This window comes from Apium graveolens, chromosome 8 (genome assembly GCF_009905375.1).
Source record: "Apium graveolens cultivar Ventura chromosome 8, ASM990537v1, whole genome shotgun sequence".
NCBI classification, from domain to species: domain Eukaryota; kingdom Viridiplantae; phylum Streptophyta; class Magnoliopsida; order Apiales; family Apiaceae; genus Apium; species Apium graveolens.
Genome location: NC_133654.1, coordinates 31,865,421 through 31,886,570, shown reverse-complemented (window position 1 = coordinate 31,886,570; position 21,150 = coordinate 31,865,421). Strand labels below are relative to the sequence as shown.

At 35.4% G+C, this 21,150-nt stretch overlaps 1 protein-coding gene across 2 annotated transcripts; it reads right to left on the bottom strand.

Annotated features, from left to right (window-relative positions):
* Positions 1-1,262: 1,262 nt before the first annotated feature.
* Positions 1,263-8,653, bottom strand: LOC141677209 (azadirone synthase LFS-like). 2 transcript variants are annotated; one of them, XM_074483020.1, is made up of 11 exons: positions 8,462-8,653; positions 6,049-6,241; positions 5,253-5,327; positions 4,932-4,983; positions 4,408-4,520; positions 3,750-3,856; positions 3,611-3,669; positions 3,154-3,210; positions 3,007-3,052; positions 1,720-1,799; positions 1,263-1,553 (listed from the first exon to the last, which is right to left on the bottom strand). In XM_074483020.1, the coding sequence occupies exons 1-11, from the start codon at positions 8,537-8,539 to the stop codon at positions 1,493-1,495; spliced, it is 921 nt and encodes a 306-aa protein (XP_074339121.1). In that variant the 5' UTR covers positions 8,540-8,653; the 3' UTR covers positions 1,263-1,492. The 2 variants fall into 2 exon arrangements, with proteins under 2 accessions (XP_074339121.1, XP_074339122.1); XM_074483021.1 differs by having other exon boundaries at positions 3,750-3,850; positions 8,462-8,651.
* Positions 8,654-21,150: the final 12,497 nt, after the last annotated feature.

Below are 21,150 nucleotides of genomic sequence, written 5' to 3'. Positions count from 1 at the left end.
TAGTTTAGTATTAATGTATTCTTTTAATCAATAATTAGGTTTAAATGTCTTGCAACCGAGAATCGAATACAAATAAAATTCACAGGACGATAAGATATAATCTCTTACTATCTCATCTTTGTTAAATTGAATTATAATATTGGGCTACTGACTTATTTAGGTGTATTTATCTGCTTTTTGTTTTTACTAAAATGAGTGTTTATTTAAAATTATATATGTCAAACACTGGACCAAAATCTGAAGTAACATAGAACAAATATAGTGCTCCATTCTTAATTTCTCTTCTTGTACATATATGAAAAAAATTAAAAAATGGTTACTTTACTAGACTACTGTCAATTCCTTCAAAAAAAATATACACTGCGTAAATTAAATTTTTTAATGTCAAAATTGCTCCGATGCAGGCATGCAGCCCAAAGAAGCAACGCCAGAACTAGGGGTGTTCATAGGTTGAGTTGGCCGGGTTGGAGGCGTTTTTACGATCCGACCCAATTAAATCGGTTTGAAAATTTTCGACCCAACCCGTAAAATATAAAATCGTAACCCAACCCTACCCGCCGTACATCGGTTTGGGTCGGGTTGGGTTGGTTTGAACGGATTGAATCATTATATAAAAAAAAGTTTCAATACCATATATAATTGATAATTTCGAATAGTAGAACTTACGATTATAGTACTATTCTTTAAATCTGATTATATTGAAATTTTAGTAATGTATATCATGTCGTAAATCATATACACATAAACGAAATGTAACAATAAATAAAAATAATTATATTGTATAATGTACAATTGCATATAATATATAAATTATATTTAAATTATCGAACGAGACTTAAGTTATATCAGGTTGGGTTGGGTTGGCCGAAAAAAACTTGAACCCGTACCCAACCCATTTAATGCGGTTTGAAATTTTTTTAACCCTACTATGGATCGGGTTTTTTTAAAACGGTTTAATCGAACTAAAAGAGGGTTGGGTTGGGTCGGTTTGATCGGGTTGACGAACCCATGAACACCCCTAGCCTGAACAGATATGGTCGCCGTGCAGCCCATTCAGAGATGCCTGAACAGATACGGTCGCCGTGCAGCTCATTCAGAGGATTCCAATATATTTCAAAAGTTACAACTTGGTCGTATATTTGCATATTTTTTGGAACATAACCCATAATTACTTTGATAGAATACAGTATTATACTTGCTATTGTATATGGAGAAGTAATTGCAGTCCATCAAGATCTGATCACAGGCATCTAAACTGATGGTGGACTTGCAAGGACAACTTCATAAGAAATTAATAAGAGATTATACGTTTTTTCTGCATTTGAACTCCCTGGATTAGTTTTAGAAAGAACAAACAAAAGCATCTAACATACACATAAAACTACAAGTTTACAACCGACAACATCAAAGACTGTTCGGATTAAAGCTTTTGATACTACTAGTGTTCTTCCAAGCAATGATCACACTGAATCAGCCATGCTGTGGCATAGTACTAGATATATGTAAGTCTATACCTCTCGTTTAGGTAGTCCCCGCTCCGAATCGGTGGAAACCTACACACAGAAAGTTATAAATACAAATCAAATTTTATTTCTCAACATCTTTCTTAGAAATGTGTTGCTTCAATATTATTAGATTTTTAACACAAAAAACATCTACTTAATTTACTAGTAAATACACATTCATGAGAAGTGATAAGAGGTGACTCGGATACGATACCTTGGAGGACATGCCTCACTGCAGCAGCTTCTCAGGCACTCAACGACACTGTCCGGGCATGGATCAAGAAAGAAAGCCATCTAACATTTTGGTTGGAAAATTTCATTTTCAGCTTCTCACATATATCGCATGTTACATAAAAACTAAACAAGCAGGAAATTAAAGGCCAGTATTCAGAACCAAACATTCTTAATCTATATGTAAAAGTGTTATGCTTGGACAACTTTCCATAAAGAGACTAGAACACTTGATGTAGAGGATTACACAGGCAAATTATACTTTTTTTCTATTTTCCCTGACAAGCATCCTTAGAGCATCTCCAACCATGGGCTCCTGTTAGCTAAAAATCCTACGTGGCACTCAGATATAGATATTAGGTAAAAATAACACCACTCCAACCACATCACCTGTTAGCAAAAAATTTAGATATCCTTCATCTCGTCTTCTATATTTGTTGAATCTGTAGGTGTTAGCTATATCTTCCACGTCAGATTTAATTCATGTTTAAACCTAAATCTACACATTACTACGTACACATACACATTAAACATGCATATATTTACATAATATTTAATACATAAATATTAAAATTATTATTTTATATATAATATTTTTAATTTATATAATATTCAGTGTGAAAATATTGTTCTCTTATTAACAAAATTTATTAATTATTTTTAACAAACAATATATATATATAATATAATATATATTAGTAACTTTTATTAAAAATATTTTTGTTATATTTATATGTTATTATATTTTCAGTTGTAATAATTATTAACTTACAATTATATATTTTATTCATGTATTGAATTAAGTATTAACTAAATCCATTTAATTATTTAAAGTTTATATATATACATATAAATCTGAAAAATAGGAATAAAACAATATTTTTGAATATAGCTAATGATTATAGCTAATACCACTGGAGTGCATCGCCTTGCAGGTTCAATAAAATTTTACATAACCATGATTTGGCTAACCATTTTAGCTAACATGGTTGGAGATGCTCTTATGCTACATAATTTCAATCATAGCCTAGTACGCTTTATGAGTAAATACACAAGGTGTTCTTTTTTCTTTTTTCATGAACGAAATAATTTTTTTACCTCAAAAGTTTTCTGTTTCTTATAATAAAGAAAAGCGATACAAAGATCCAACATCTATGTATGAACAAGGTAAAGATGGTCAAACACAAGCATGCCACATGCAGAAAAAGACAACACGCAACAGAAAATATGAGGAAAAAAAATAGTAAATTGGTAAACAGATGTTAATTACAGAATATCGTTCTTGTCCTGTTCGAATCACTCTGTGCAGTGTTGATCTGCAAACGAAAGAAAAATGGAAATGTAACAAAGCATATGGGCAGCAGAATGTGGATCCAAGAAAAATAAAATATGAAGGGTTATATCCAAGAGAAAATACCGATACAGGCAATTAGTCCACCTCTCCATCATGTCTCCAATGTTAACCACAAAGGCCCTGCATCAACATAAATCCAGGAAAGGCTTTTAACTATACATATATCATGGTAGAAAAAACTACATCAATACATAAACCATGATAGATTGGGTCCTTAGTTGTCCAATGTGACCAAATAATTTTGTCTATTATGCAAAACAACCCCCCCCCCAAAAAAAAAAACAAAAAAGAAGAAGACGACGACTTGCAACTATGCATAACTCTGACCTGTATTTGTCCAACTCGTCCGGACAAGCTCTAACCCAATTAAATTTACTAACAGATTAAAATTTCCATTTTCGTTGCTTATGTTAGTTCGTCTCCTTTTTCCTTTTAAAATCATAGAAAAAAATGATATTTTGGGCGAAAGAAACTGTTCCGTGTTTTTTATATAACAAGAGCTTGTTAATGATGGTCTTACCCACTAATGTGATGAACATCCTCCCAGACCTGGGGCTCTATAGATTTGTCTCTGCATACCTGTGAATTTTGAATGAATAATTAAACACTAATGAGCAAATCACAGCTCACCAATACTTCATAAAAAATAGCGCACGTGCCTGAAGTCCAGGAACACCATCACTCACTAAAAGAGTGATCATTCCATAATCTGAATGAGCTGATGCACCTAAAACCTTTTCATCCAAAAAACCCTGTTCACCTAGAACTGCAAATCTCAATTAATATTTTTTCTGCAAGGGCTTCTGTATCTCACGTGCCCCACAAACAGATCAGTAAGAGATAGCATAAGCTCACTGATCATGCAGTCACACATTTTTTCACGTATGAGAGTCATTAGAAGCTTAAATTAAATAAAGAAACAAAGGAATAACAGAAGCAAGAAAGACATACTAACCTCGGTGACAAAATTGAAAAAAAAATTCAACCAAAATAACAGGCTATACGCAAGCTAAAATAAAGAATACTTGCAAATGACTAAATGTTTTCTTTAACAAAGAAGAAAATGTTCGCAGGTGGTTTTTTTGCAAAAGCTAAAAGAATATGTACCTGTTATTCGAAAAAAGAAAAAGAATATGTACTTTAGTAATTTGCTGAGTAATGAATTACTATATGGTATACAATCTATTAGCATTTAGAAAGTCGACATATAATGTCACAAAATGTTCTTATTCCCAAAAGTATAGCATCAAATAGGATAAAATGGGAAGTGTTGAGATAGGAAGTAAAGAATGTTAAGTTCACCGCATACAAGTATACCTGGATAGTGTAATAACCGAAGAAAAGGGTTCAGGGGCCCATCTTTTAGAAAGAAGTCTTCTTCCACGTTTAACGCCAAAGCAATCAGAGAGGTCAACTTTTTTCCAGCGGCCCTATTAGATAATACACCACTAAGATGTCACGAGGTTTTGCTGCGAGCCCACATTTCTCGAATAAGGAAAAGAAAACAACATTATCTATACACAACATATCTTACAACAAAGAGGAGGACCTGCTTAGAATACTATTATTAACTCCTACCCGCCCCCTCCAGCCCTCCCATTTACACAAACACGCACATTGGAAGAAGGATATATGATGTAACAAACAAATAAGGTATCAAAACATGAAGGAAATATAATAAGAGTGTGAATGGTTTATGCTGATGCAGACTTTATTAAGGAATCGATATATAAAAATAAGGGGGTATTCTATGGATTTATATGTAATTATGTTACACAAGTTAATAGAAAATAAAGCAGGAAAATCTGACTGAGATAAAGACTACTAGCAAGACAACTTACAGGATTTTTTCATAGTATAGTTCCATTGTGAATCTCCAAGATGGTAATATTTCTGAAATATCTCAAGCAGGATATATACATCATAAAAATCTCGAAAGACAGGAAAATATATTATATGCACTATGCAGTCCTTCGGATCATGGATATTGAAATTAATTCAGCAAGGACAAATTAGTAAATTATGTACTGGGGAAATTTATTTTACAGCACAACTACAACTTACATATATTCCTACTGCCTACCTCAAACATTTACCAATTTTTAAGGGAAAAAAATGAACCATGCTTAATCACTGATTGACCAGAGTTCATATAAGCATACCTTGCGAAGGCCAGTGGTTCAAATGGCTAATGTCATCTTCTAGAGGGCCAATATAGAATGTCTCTTTCAGATCACCTGCATGTAAGTTAGTTGATGGAGACAACACAGTAATTGTGAGCCAACAAGGTCAAAAAATGGCTGAGCTGTAAAACTTTAGAAATATTTTAATATCCTAGGTCTTTAATGATCAACAAAAATTATATGTGAATGTAATAGGTCCTCTGTCCAATATGAAATGTCATATATCCATCTGCAGAAGGTGCTCGAACAATAGGTCTTGATCAGGCTTAGTTTAGGTTTGTAGTGGGTGTATAGCATAGCAGTTGTCCTCAAGGTTCAATGGGATTGGGTTCATCCCTTGAAAGTTTCTCTAAGGTTCGGCAAGGGCATTTTTTTTGTACTAAAGAGAAAATCGAGAATTTATATAACTACTAATTCTAAAGGGTCGCTAGAAAACTATCTAAAATACCAAGTCTTCAGGACTTCTGGGCCAGTTTAGGTCGATTAGAAGGTCTGGAGACAATTTTTCAAGAAGAGATCCAGGTTTGGATCATACAAAACTCTTTCAATATATTAAAATACTTTTAACAAAAAGGTTCTGTTTTCGTTCTATTGCAATGACTAACAAGATGTGCAGCTAAACAAGATGCTATTTTCCCTCAATGGACAAAAAAATTAGATTAAGCAAGTGGTTTTTCCATGTTTTCCCAAAAGACTGTGAAGCGTATTGCAAAACTGGATAATTTACAAATAAGCAGAGTCAAATATAAATTGGGATTAATTAAATTTAAAATACCTTTGGAACGTAAAGAGGTATCAAGTTTCTCAGCATAGAGTGGTGTGTAACCTCTGTGATCCTTCCAAGGCAATTTTACCTTCTCTTCGAGTGGAAGAGAAAAAAAATTCGTGCTCTCTTCAAGCGCTTTTTGTATCAGCTCATTCTCTACCCCATGATTTATGAGGTAAAAGAAACCATAGTCCATACACGCCTACACACAGAATTTGCAAGTTATAGTAAATTCTTATAAATCGTAAAAACATGACTACAAACGTGTATATTTCTTATCATATGCTTATTCCAACAACCGAAACAGTTTCTCTTAAAATTAGTATTATAATCAAATAATGATACTAATTACGTTTTAAGGATAACAAATTGTAGGGCTGTAAACGAACCGAGCTGATCATTTAACTCGACTCATTAAGAAAACGAGCTCACAGTTCGAACAAAAATATATGATCTATAAGCTTATCATGTCAATTGGACTTCAATGAGTTTTCGAGTCAAACTCAACTCAAGATTGACTCGTATTCGAGTCGACTCGTTTAACTAGACTCGATAAGCTATATACATAAAAAAATTACATAAATAACATATTACATGACAATTTACATTTTAAATCTTTACTCTTCATTCTCTTAATTTTTAAATTATAATTCATGGCAATTTGTTGGGCTAGGCTTGCACATTTTTATAAGTTTGTACGTATTTTAATGTGGGTTGGGCCAGAAAAAGATTTTAATTTTACTGACCAACTCGACTTGGGTTCGACTCAACCCGAAATGTTCATGAACAACTCGAACTCGACCTGTTTGTTGACAAACTCGAGTTCGAAGAACAGAGTTTAATCGATAAGGTAATTGAGTTTTCAGCTCCAAGAAAAAATTCGAACTTGATAAAAAAACTCGACTCGACTCGTTTCATTTACAACCCTAACAAAATATATAGCAAATGCACTTCTCGGAGAAACCAAAGAGTCTACATTTTGTATGCAAGGGAGCTTCATGAAACATAGTTTGGAAGACACTAGATCATGTACAACTAACTTGCCTCTTAGCCATTAATGGGACCAAGGGGAACCTGAGTGGTCATGGTCCCCCAGAACCTCCATAAGACTTCATAAATCTCTAATTTTTTATTTCAAAAAATTATAATATGGTGTTTTTAGCCCCCTTGGCAATCTAATATTTTGTCATATTTGTTAGGGGTAAACACACACACATTCGAGATTCAATTCTACCAGTACATAGTACGCACACAAACATACAACAATATATTTGACGTGGAAAATCCACGTCCCAACTTGTATTATTAATCAAAACAATTATCAATAATACATCAATACATAACAACTCAATGGTGTCCCAAACTGATACTTGAGCCAACCAATGCTCAAGCATCTCCCACACACGATACCTAAGACGACTACATCTCTTAAGTATACATCAAAATAATAACATGACTATGTATATATAGCCATCACAAACTTAACCAACAAGACATACCTAATCTGATTACAATTCTGCCCATACAATTACTACTCAATCCCATTATGATAATAATTGTCAACAAATACAATTATTACCCAATCCAATTATGTCTGTATTGTATCATCGCTCTCTTACTGAATGGTGGAGCAAGGAACTGATTCCGGGATATTTTAAGAAGGAAAAGTTACAAGGGCCAAGGCGGAATTGGTCACGAATTCTGTCTTAAAAAAACAACCCAGAAACATAAGGAATAGTAGTGCATGAGTATTAAACCCGTGTCATTCCTTAGCTATAATAACTTTAGTAACTATAATAACTTTAGTAACCAGAGCACGTACAAAACTTATCCAGTAATTTCAGAGTACACAAGGGATACGTCTTGGTTTTGGTTTTTACCTATCCAGTAAAGGGCAAAAAAAAGTTAAACCATGATGCCTATTTACAAGGAAAGGGATAAAAATCATAGCTGGTAGAGCATTTAAAAGAAACTATTTACAAGGCATAAAAATCAGGCGACCAAACTGATGAGGGACCGGTGGAGAATGTAAAGCTATATCATTCATCCTAGTACAAATTAGTCTATCCTAGTACTCGCACAATAATATACACTACTAAAACGTTCAAATTTCTTCCTTCTTTCTATTTTTAATTTGAAAATTGGTTGTTAGCATTTTCAGCACAACTGCTTTATATTCTGCTCCAGTGTTTTATCTTTTTTATCCGGGGCGAAAGAATAATTCATCCCAAAAGTTGTACATTAAGTGATCAGTCAGTCGGTAACGTATCGTGAAAAGGCTGCAACATGATCTTATACTCTTCATTCTTCAACAATCTAAAAATTTTAATTTCAAGATTCAAAGGCCATACTGAAGTAGCAGAGGTGAGTATATATAGAGGATAAATCTGTGTATATGTAACTATGAATACAAGGGGGGAACCTGGTGGATGGAGTTAGCAGTGGCTAAGCGATCAGAAGAAGACAGGTCTATCACTGGTAGTTGTGCTTCCACGCCCATTCCTTTGTTTTCCTTATTCGTTTGTTTTGTTTGTTAAGCCTGCTTTCTGCTTCTTTGATGATTCATTACTTCCAATTGGCTGCAGGTCGTACCAGGATTACGTTCGTATTATATGGCCCGCCCACCGCGCCACACGGATCGAATTTTGCGGGCTTTGGGACCGGATTTTTGGGCTTTGACTGGGCTGAATCGGGTTTTCGAAAATGTCAGATCATGTTTGGACCTTTGAGGCGGGCCTAAACGGACTTTTTTCAGGCCGGATCGTTCGGGCCGAGCTTTTTTCTAATTTAAATCGGATCGAATTTTATTAGAGATTCCGAAGACTACATATGTTAGCAACTAGATCATCGTAAAAATATATTAGTTTACATGGAATATTATATGAAAACATTATTTCGTTGAAAACAATTAAGTTCGGTAAAAAATAAACATGTTTATAAAATAATATGTTTTATCATTGTTATCCAAATATATATAGTGTACTAGCCTATAACTCGTGCGATGCATGAATTGTTTTTAATACTCAAATAATTTTTAATGATATGTTTTATCTTAAATTTTTTAGTATATTAATATAGATTTTCAATACTTGAAAAATAAATTGAAAAATATAATAAGTTATAATATGTTAGGTCACACACACTCAAATCGAACTTAAAGAACTTGAGTAACAGAAAACAAACTTTATTGAAACAATAAACTATGTTACAATATAGAACTGTTACCTCTCAGTGATGAACAAATATCACGAGAGCTGCTAGGGTTATAAAGAATAATAACTTCGATAATGATAACACTTATAGTGTAAACCCTATGCCTGTGTTTATATACTACACAGTTACAAGATAATCGCTAATTGATATGGAATATAATTCTGCTTCCTAAAATATATCAATCAGATATTTTTATTCCAAGTATTCCATTCTTCACAGAATTCCTTCTTCATGCATATCTCTTCTTATGTTTTATCTCTATCTTCTTTCCTTTAATCAGCTACTGTCCTTATCTGATTGTCCTTCAGCACTTAAGTTCTGATATCTATCTTCTGATGATTATCTCCTGATAATATAAGTACTGATATCCTTAAGTCCTGACTTCCAGTATAAGTACTGATCAACAGTTAAGTACTGATCTATCCTGTTCACACAAGATTTGAAAGCTAAACATAAGACATATTAGCCATGACATTATCAAATATATCTAACAATCTCCCCCAACTTGTAAATTAACAAAATATACAAGTTAAACAGATATTTGATGATGTCAAAAACATTAAGTACAAATGCATGAGAAATAGACTAGATAACTACAACTTACAGTCCTTAAAGTTTTACTAATTTCAACTTCTGATAACAACTTCAATCTGCATAAATATCAGAATTTAAGCAGTTGTAGATCTTCGACTTGGCTTCATCATCTTCTGATCTCTCTGATGTCAGGAGTTGTTCTGAGATAGTTCTTCAACAAACATTTCTCAGCATATCTTAGTTCATCAATCATTCTCCTTTTAACACCTTTAAGCTCTGCAGTATCTTCACCAGTTTGAAAGATTGCAGCTCTGAGATCATTAATCTTTGCTTTCCTTAACTCCTGGTCTAGTCTTATGACATAAGCTTTGTCAGATTCAAGATTGAATTCAAGTCCCTTAATACCAAGATACGTTCTGATCTGTGCAGTATTAGGCTTCATATCAACAATATCCCCATTGTGATCTCTGTACTTTGGAACATATCTGCTGTCAGACTTAACAGAATAAAGCCTTTTCTGTCTCTGAATCTGTTCTTTTAAGTAGTTTGCAGCAGTCTCTGTTATTCTGTCATCCACTTGAAGTAAGAAAAGTACATGCTCCAATTCTTCAAAATACTTCAAAGGAATGGCATTTTGTCTTATATGATAAACCCTACCATCTGTCATGAAATACAACATGATGTATTCTTTCAAGTAGGTATGGTAAACCATCTGTACAGATTCTAGTTGATTCAATCTCTCAGGAGTTGCTCCAATACCTGGTTCACTCAAGGAAGTTGGATCATCAGTAGTGTTGTGTACTCTTCTTTCATCAGCACTTCCCAATCCAGTTTTATCTCTAGCTTCCTTTCCAGTAACTACTCTTGCTTCAAAACCACTTGGAGTAGTCTTCAAAGATTGAGTCTGTTTTGCTTTAGTGAATCCTGGTAGGAGTGTTTTAGATCTATTTTCTGATATCAAGTTAACTTGAGCACTGTCAGAGGTTACTTGCTTCTTCTGAATATCAGAACTTACAATTTCTTGACTCTGAACAACTTGAGCCATGTCAGAGGTTGTTTTAAGAACTTTTCTTGAAGTCATAGCAAGATCATCTTTTCCATCAGTAATTTCTTCTTCCTCAGGAGGTACATAAGGCTTGATAGGTTCACCAACCTTTTCTTTACCCTTGGATCTTGGATCTATCTATGGTTGTGATCTAGTCAAAGTTTCTTCAGTATGTATCCTTTCTTTGATCACAATGCCTTTAGGTTTTGGAAGTAACTTTTTACCAGAAGCTTCAGATTTAGATGTGACTTTCTCTGATTTAAGTCTGGCTTCTTCTTCCTTTAAACTTTCCAAGTCCATCCCTGGATTTTCTTGAAGAAATAACTGTCTTGATATTTCCTCATCAAGATCTAGAAGTTCATCAGAACTTATCCTTTTACCAGCAACAGAACTTATTCTTTTCCCAGTATCAGAACTTGTTCTGTGACTAGCTTGTCTTGATGTAAACCTTCTACCTTGAATATGACCACTACCCATTCCAGAGTTTCCTTGGTCATCTTTTTCATCATCCTTTCCTTGCAGTGTCTTGTTGGTTTTGTATTTGGACTTAATTACCTTCTCCCCCTTTTTGGCATCAGCAGGTAATAAAAGAGAGATAAGTAGTTCCACTGAGGTCTGGATTTCAGTAAGTTGCGATTGCTGAGAAGCTTGATTTGTCAGAATTTGATCAATCTGAGCTTGTTGCTTCTCTTGAGTTTTCTCAATATAAGCAACCCTGTCAATGGTAGGTTGGAAGAACTTTTTCTTATCAATTTTCCAAACTTGTTCCTGTTTGATAAAGTTCTCCTGAATCTTGTGTAGCTCTGCATGAGTGTTGGAATGAAGACCTTGTAGATGTTTAGTACTCAATGCAGTGACTCTAAGCTGGGTTTTAAAATCATCAGAATGTAACATTTCATCAGCTTTAGTCAAGTGCTCAGCAAGATGTAAAGCATTTGGAACACATGAAACTGAGTTCCATTCCTTAGTCCACTCCTGACCTGCAGGAGTTTCACTCCAAGGTACTGGTACATCCCTGATAATAAACTCCTTTACCAGTTCAGACTTAGGAAGAGTCAGTGGAGGAGTATGTCCTGAAGGACCTGCTTCATCAGCATCTACAGTTGTAGCAGCCTCACCAGTATCTCCAACATTTGTAGCATCAGAACTTAGAGAATCAGTATCTTCTGATAAGACAACAGTGTGAGTAGCAATGGAGGCTTCAGCATCCTCTAATTGCTGATCTGATACTAAGTTCTGATCAACAACCATATCCTGATGCTCACCTAAAATCTGATCATCAACATCTTGATGCAGAGAATGTGTTAGTGATAACTCAGGAGTTTGAACAACATCAGTAACAGGTGTTGTGGAAGGATTATTTGCTGTTGGAGCTTCTAAGAAAAGTATTTCAGGCACAACCAGGTTCTGAATATCAATTTCAGCACTTGTGCCTGGATCAACAAGAGACACAGAAGGTGAATTAGCCTTGTCAGATACAGGTTCCTGAGATGGAGTTGATGGAGAAGAAGTGACTGGAGCAAATTCCTTGTCTTGTGAGATCAGAGATTCCTGATCCCCTTCCTTAGCTGCTTCCTCCTCATCATCTGAAACTGGCCTTTGTGCCCTCTGTTTCTTGTACTTCCTTGTTGATTTGGATTCCTTGGGAGTTTCAGGAACCGTCATACGTCTAAGCCTCTTGAAAAGCCTAGAACCCCCAATTGCAGAATCCTTCTGAGAAGTTGCCTTCTCAGCTTCATTTACCACAGGTTCTGAAGAGGGAATCTGATCCTCGGAATCTGATTCATCTCTCAAAGTAATGTTTCTCCTCTTTTGAGGTGTTTGAAGAACAGTCTTTGTTCTCTTTGGCTTAGAGGATGTAGGCTTCACAGTAGGTGTTGAAGAAGAAGGTTGAGCAGTCTGTGAAGTGGAGAGATAGGATTTGAGATAAGTTCTGAGGGTAGGTTGAGTAGAATGAGAGGTAGGTACTGAGGTTGATGGATTTTGGTTATGGTGAGTTGGTTGAACATTTGAGTAAACAGATTTGTAAGTAGCAGGATCAGCATTTACCAGAATCTGTTTCACAGACTGAGGAATCTGTAATTGTCTCACCATTGATTTCTTTGTGTCAGCATTTATCAGGTCGTTAAAGTACCTTTTTGCAACCTTAAAAGGTGGGGTTTGAGTGCTGACTAACTGGGGTTCAGCAGTACAATACGTATAAATAAGTTGACAGAATCTAGCAAAATAAACAACATCTCGATCCTCTGTCATCCTATCCCCAATAAAACCAATTATTCCAGGTGCAAAATCAAAATGAGTTTGATGGATAATAGCATACCCGATGTGCTGACTCAGAATTGGGATGGCATCAAAATTTGAACACTTGTTGCCAAAAGCCTTGGTGATGCAATCGAAGAAGAAACTCCATTCTCTTCTGATATTAGCCCGTTTCAACTGTCCAAGTTTCGTCAGACTCTTTTCATATCCCAAATCAGTCATTAACCCCCGAAGTTCTGATTCCTCTGGTATAGAGAAGGTACAATCTTCTGGAAGATGTAATGCTCTTCGTACTGTACCAGGAGTGACTACATAGGATGAATCACCCACTTGGAAGATAATACTGGGAGTTCCTCGTTTACCACCATCATCAAAAACTCCAGTCCTCCAGAACCGCAGAACTTGTTGACTTGAAAATAATTCAGGCTGAGTTAAGGCGTACCCAACTTCACTATGTGCAAGAAGATCTTGCACAAAGTGCAATTCAGATGGAGCTTCAGCATGATCAAGAATAGCAGCATAGTTGTTTGGAACAAACTTTGCTCATCAATGATTAAATCCTTAGGTGCCATGTGAAAAAATATTGAGATTCAAGTATGCCTGTTAGGTGTTTGAGATAATGTCTGTATGAAAAACCAACGTGAGAAAGAATGAGAAATAGAGTAAAAGTAAGAAGAGAGATAAAGTATAAAGAAAATAAAAGATAAGGAAATCTTCTCTCTGTTGTTCTTATACTCTGAAAAAAAATGTTACCGTTGGACACCTGTCAGACATGCAGTAATAACGGATAGTTACTGGGCTCAAGAAAACAGGAATGATTACTTACCCAGTTGCCTTGTTTCAAGGAAAAACCATTCCATTTATCAAGAGACACAGTTTTAATTCAAAATTTAAACCGTTAGCACTGATTGAATTATTTTTCACTACAACATTAATATTATGAAAATGAATCATGTTAAAAATGACCAAGATAATTTCGATGAATAAGTGCTGACAGAGAATCAGAACTTAAATAAAGACAAAATTTAAATGGTCATCAGAATATCAAGCAGGATTTAACAACACAAGATAAAATAACTCAGAGATAAAATCTTGAAGTAAAAACAGTTTTCATTAATATATCAAGTCAATACATATATGAAATAGAAATTACATCAACACAAGATTTTCCCTAAGCTTCTAATCCTAACGTCAACAGCTTTAGTCCTAGCTAAGAAGCCTGACAAAGCTGAGGATGAAGAAGAACAGGAAGAAGACGAGATTAAGTCATCTTCCTCTTCCTATCTTCGACGAACAAGATGGCGAGTCGTATGATTCGCTCTTGCTGACGGATAGCTTCCCGCCTTTCCTCCTCCAATCGCTCCAGATGGCGATGGTAGTCTATATAGAAGAATAGGAGGTGAGTTAGCACCTCCTGTGGGACAGAATCCCAGATCTCCTCAGGAATGGCTGTTACATGCCACTCCTGCTGCCAGTCGGCACAACTGAGCTCCATTGTGAAGGTTTGTGTGTTCAAAAACATGTTGTATCGAACCATTGTGTTGTTGACAGAAGAAGGAGGATAAGTGTGTGAGAAGAATGTGATGGAAAGACTGATGTGAAGTGGTTGTTTATATAGACAAAAGAATGCCAAGAGACGCAAAGAGATTTAATGCTGACAGGTAGAATTAATTCTACCTCGTCTCCCTAGACTTTAAAAAAGAATAACAGTCATTGGAAAGAGGAATCATGGTCTAGACCGCACAAGACACAAGAAACAGTGGACTGTTCAAGTACAAAACCATTAATCCGAATCATAGTGACTATTAATCTTCCACTTCAACATATGCGAGTACAAACTGAGACTGTTATTAAATTTCATTCAAAAATAAGCCAAGTAAAGGATTAGACTGAGAAATCAGAACTTAGACCTATACCAGAACTTAACAGTCATCAGAACATAATTTCTTAACTCGAAAAAGGAATGCTCATCTTAGTAAATCCTCATACAAGTTCTTAGTTATGAACGTCAGAACTGAATCATCAGAACGTGTAACTAGAACTTGTCCTCGGAATTTGTGCAAAAATGACACAATGACTGTTTATCTACAATAACATAGACCACCACAGAAATTTTCATCATTCAGATGGAGTGATTAGTGTGTGCATTAAGCTAAATAACAGACAAAGAGTAAAGTCTGATTCACTTCAGTACATCTTAGAAATAAGGCATAACTAAAATTTTGCTAAAGAGCTGTCATTATCCTGAAACCTACTGATGAATGAGTTCATGCTTGAGGCCACCTCAACTGTTTTGTGCTAATTTTATGCATCTTTTGAAATTCTATTTTACAGTGGCTTCTCAGTGTAAGTGAGTCACGACTGTTTATCAGAATTTATGCTATTATCAGAGTATTTCTCCAGTAATCATAGAGTGTGAAAAGTCACCAAGAAAATATTTTGCTTTTCTAATGCATATTTACTTAATACCAGCAATGCACTTGGATCGTCCCTTTCACATTTTTACTCTAGATCTCAAAGGAGTACCTGATTTTATTCTTTAATCTTTTTGCTTTTTCTTTTGATAAGAGAGGTCTATCAACACTTAGTGCACTCAGCAGTTTTACTAGTATCAGAACTTAACAGATGAGTAGCATTATTCTAATTTGTGACTTAGTAATAAGATATACAAAGTAAACTTAACTAAGCTCAATTATCAGAATTTGCTAGTGTCATAAGATTCCCACTGAAATAATTACTTCTTCCATGGAATCATTTGTTTATTGAAGACTACTAGGTCAGTATCTAGCACAGTTATCCTCATAGGATTGAATAGGTACTAGAACAAATATATCACTTATCAAAGTTTAGAAACATATATCAGACAACAGTCAGTACTTAAAGACATTTATCAATTAAGCACAGAATACACAATGAGATTAATTCTGTAAATACTAAGCATATAGTCTGATAACACAGAACAAGTCTAAGCAGATTTAAAGAAAGAACCTGAAACCATTCCAAGTTCATTTACCAATCTTGTAAAAGTAGCTTCACATAATGGTTTTGTGAAGATATCTGCCAACTGTTGATCTGTGGGAACAAAATGCAATTCCACTGTACCTTCATCCACATGTTCCCTGATAAAGTGGTACCTGATGCTGATGTGCTTTGTCATTGAGTGTTGAACTGGATTACCTGTCATAGCAATAGCACTTTGATTATCACAGTAAATAGGGATTTTGAAATAAGTTAACCCATAATCCAGTAACTGATTCTTCATCCAAAGAATCTGTGCACAACAGCTTCCTGCAGCAATATACTCTGCTTCTGCAGTTGATGTGGAAATTGACTTTTGTTTCTTGCTGTACCAAGAAACCAATCTGCCTCCAAGAAATTGGCAGCTTCCACTTGTGCTTTTCCTGTCAATTTTGCAACCTGCAAAATCTGCATCTGAGTAACCTATTAGTTTAAAATCTGATTCTCTAGGATACCATAATCCCAGAGCAGCTGTTCCTTTAAGATACTTAAAGATTCTTTTTACAGCTGTTAAGTGAGGTTCTCTTGGATCTGCTTGAAATCTTGCACAAAGACAGGTAGCATACATGATATCAGGTCTACTAGCAGTTAGATAGAGTAGAGAGCCAATCATACCTCTGTAGTCAGTAATATCTACTGATTTACCGGTATCCTTATCCAGTTTTGTTGCAGTGGCCATTGGAGTGGATGCACTTGAACAATCTTGCATTCCAAATTTCTTTAGCAAGTTTCCGGTGTACTTGGTTTGACAAATAAAAGTGCCTTCCTCATTCTGCTTGACTTGAAGGCCCAGAAAATAGCTAAGTTCCCCCATCATACTCATCTGATATCTTGACTGCATTAGTTTGGCAAACTTCTTGCAAAGTTTGTCATTTGTAGATCCAAAAATGATATCATCAACATAAATCTGGACCAGAAGTAAGTCCTTTCCATGGTTGAGGTAGAACAGTGTTTTGTCTATTGTTCCTCTGTTGAATCCACTTTCCAGAAGAAACTGAGCTAAAGTCTCATAACATGCTCTAGGAGCTTGCTTAAGTCCATAAAGTGCTTTATCAAGCCTGTAGACATAATCTGAATGTTTGGTATCTACAAAACCTGGAGGTTGTTCAACATATACCTCTTCCTCCAATTCTCCATTGAGAAAAGCACTTTTCACATCCATTTGAAAGACAGTAAACTTTTTGTGAGCAGCATAAGCCAAAAATATCCTTATGGCTTCTAACCTAGCAACTGGTGTAAATGTTTCATCATAATCAATTCCCTCCTGTTGAGAATATCCTTTTGCAACCAGCCTTGCCTTATTCCTTGTAATTATGCCATTACTGTCAGTTTTGTTTCTGAATACCCACTTTGTACCAACAACAGATCTATTCTTTGGTCTTGGTACTAGGGTCCAGACTTTATTTCTTTCAAATTCATTCAACTCTTCCTGCATTGCTTGCACCCAATCAGCATCTTGAAGAGCTTCTTCTACTTTCTTTGGCTCAGTCTGAGAGAGAAAAGAATTGTATAGACACTCATTTGAAGTACCTGTTCTAGTTCTAACACCTGCATCAGGATTTCCAATTATCAAATCAGGTGTATGTGATTTTGTCCACTTCCTTGCAGATGGAATGTTTTCTCTAGAACTGGATGCTCCCCCATGATCCATGCTATCTTCATTTTCATTTTCTGATGCTCCCCCTGAAACTATGCTCTCTGAGTTGGATTCTTCAGTATTTAGATTTTCAGCACTATCAGAACTTGGCTTATCAGAACTTGACGAATCAGAACTTGAAGAGCCAGATGCATGTTCTGATGTTTCTTGAGATGTGGTAGGATCTTGAGTATGCTCCCCCTGCATAGGTGCATCTTCCTTTAACGTAGTCACCACAGTTTCAATAACATCAGAGTTTAATCCGTCAGAGTTTGTAGTATCAGGACTTAGACTGTCAGGTTTTTCAGTATCAGAATATGAGTCTTCATTTTCAAATCTCAGCTGATCATGGTCAACGAAATCTTTAAGACCAGTGATCTTCTTGTCATCAAAAGAGACATTGATAGATTCCATGACCACTTTTGTTCTCAAATTATAGACTCTGAAGGCTTTTGTGGAAAGTGGATATCCAACAAAGATTCCTTCATCAGCTTTTAGATCAAACTTTGATAGCTATTCAGGATGAGTCTTGAGAACAAAACACTTGTATCCAAATACATGAAAATATTTCAGATTTGGCTTCTTTTTCTTCACCATCTCATATGGTGTTTTTCCATGCTTGTTAATGAGTGTTGCATTTTGAGTAAAACAAGCAGTCTGCACAGCTTCAGCCCAGAAATAGGTTGGAAGCTTTGCTTCTTCAAGCATTGTACGTGCAGCTTCAATGAGAGTTCTATTCTTCCTTTCAACAACTCCATTTTGCTGTGGAGTTCCAGGAGCAGAAAATTCCTGCTTTATTCCATGGCTTTTGCAGAACTCTTCCATTATCAAATTCTTGAACTCAGTGCCATTATCACTCCTTAAAATTTTCACAGAATCTTTGACCATTTTATCCAGCTGTTTGACATGATCAATCAAGATAGATGCAGTTTCACTTTTTGTGTGCAAGAAATACACCCATGTGTATCTGGTGAACTCATCCACTATGACCAACGCATACTTCTTCTTTGCAATAGACATGACATTTACTGGACCAAATAGATCAACATGTATAAGATGATAAGGCTCAAGAATTGATGATTCAGTCTTGCTCTTGAATGAAGATTTTCTTTGTTTGGCTTTCTGACATGAATCACAAAGACCATCAGGAGCAAATACTGTGTTTGGCAATCCTCTCACAAGATCTTTCTTGACCAGTTCATTTATATTGTTGAAATTTAAATGAGAGAGTTTCTTATGCCAATTCCAGCTTTCTTCAATTGATGCTCTACTTAACAGACAAATTGCAGAGCCATCAGTATTTGTTGAAAGCTTAGCTTCATAAATGTTACCATGTCTATATCCTTTCAGAACAACTTTGCCTTTAGATTTACTCACAATTTCACAGTGTTCTTCAAAGAAATCAACATGATAACCTCTGTCACAGATTTGACTTATACTCAGAAGGTTGTGTTTAAGTCCTGAGACCAGAGCTACTTCTTTAATGATGACATTCCCAAGATTGATATTGCCATATCCCAATGTTTTTCCAATATTGCCATCTCCATAAGAAACACTTGGGCCAGCTTTCTCCACAAAGTCTGATAGCAGGGCCTTATTTTCAGTCATATGACCTGAACATCCACTGTCCAGAACTAGAATATTTTTCCTGTTGCCCTGCAATCATAAAGACCACTAATTATTAGTTTTAAGGACCCAGACTTGCTTGGATCCTTTGGTCTTATTAAGTTTGTTAACATTTGCAGCGGATTTAGCATCAGAGTTTATGTTAACATTTTTCTTATCAGAATTTACATTATCAGAATTTATACTAGAAAGAACAATGGAAACTTTCTTCAAAGAAGGTTTTATTTGATAATAATCATAGTACAGACTATGATATTCTTTACAAGTATAAATGGAATGCCATAAACTACCACAATGAAAACAAGGATTTTGTGGTTTGTATCTAACTGACTGACTCTTAACTCCTGATTTCGAAGGTAAGGAGTTAATATTCTTATTTTTCCTGCAAAAAGAAGCCATATGGTTAGAACTTCCACAGTTATGACATGTTTTCCTAGGTGCATTAGGAACAGGTTTATAATCATTGCTTTTATTCACACCTTCCTTTCCATTCCTATTTTTCCTAGGTGATTTTACCTTGTTTGCATTCTTGACATCTTTCAGCTTATGCTTAAGCTGCTTCTTTGTCATTAAGCCTATGTTTACTTCAGCTGTCTTTTCCTGTTTTAGTTTGTCAGAAGTTAATTCCTCTTTAACTTCTGATTTCTCATTATCAGACTTTACAGTTACAAACTTAACAGGTTTTAACTTTGGCTTTTGCTTAACAACAGGCTTAATTTCTTCAGTTCCTTTATCATTCTTATTTTCTCCATAACTTAAGCCCTCTTTCCAATTTTCACTACTTAGCAAATTTTAAGTTGTTCTGCCAGAGTTAGTCCAAGTCCTGATTATCTCTCTTTCCTTTTCTAACTCAGTTTTTAGAGATTCATTCATTTTTAGCACTTCATCCCTAACATAAAAAACATCATCTCTATCCTTCTGAGTTTGATGGAATATGACTAACTCTTTTTCTAAGAAATCATTTCTTTTCTTATATGCAAGATTTTCAGAAGTTAATCTTTCACATGTTAAAGTTTGATCTCTATAGCTAACAAACATGGTTTTAAGATATCTTCTCAACTCATTAATATCATCAGTATGAAAAGCATAAGTAGTCTGAGGTACCTTTGTTTCAGCAGCTTCAGAACTGCTCTCAGCACTTTCTTTATCAGCATTTGCCATTAATGCATAGTTCTCCTCACTTTCAGAGTCTGAGGTGTCTGTCCAGCTTTTCTGCTTTGTGACAAGAGCCTTGCCTTTGTCACCCTTTACCTTCTTGCAGTCAGGAGATATGTGGTCTTTCTCACCACAGTTATAGCATTTAACATTGGTGTAATCTCCTCTGTCAGACTTTCCTCCTCTTCCTTCAGATCTTCTGAAATTCTTCTTATCAGAACTTATGCTTTTCCTGGGAAACTTCTTTCCCTTCCTGAACTTCCTGTATGCAATCTTTGTGATTCCTTTCACCATAAGAGCACACAGTTTCATCATCTCCTCATCAGCATCAGTCTCAGGCAAGCTTTCAGAATCTGAGTCATCATCACTCTCAGAACTTGATGACTCAGTATCAGACTTTATGAAAAGAGCTTTACCCTTGTCTTTCTTTGAGGAAGCTGCTTTGGGGAATTCTTCTTCAGCCTTAAGAGCAACTGTCCTTGACTTTCCTCCTTTCCTCTTGCTTCTTTGTTCCATCTCCAGCTCGTGTGTCTTGAGCATTCCATAGATTTCGTCAAGAGTTGTTTCATCAAGATTGTAGTTGTCTCTTATTGTCGTTGCCTTCAAATCCCAGCATTCAGGAAGA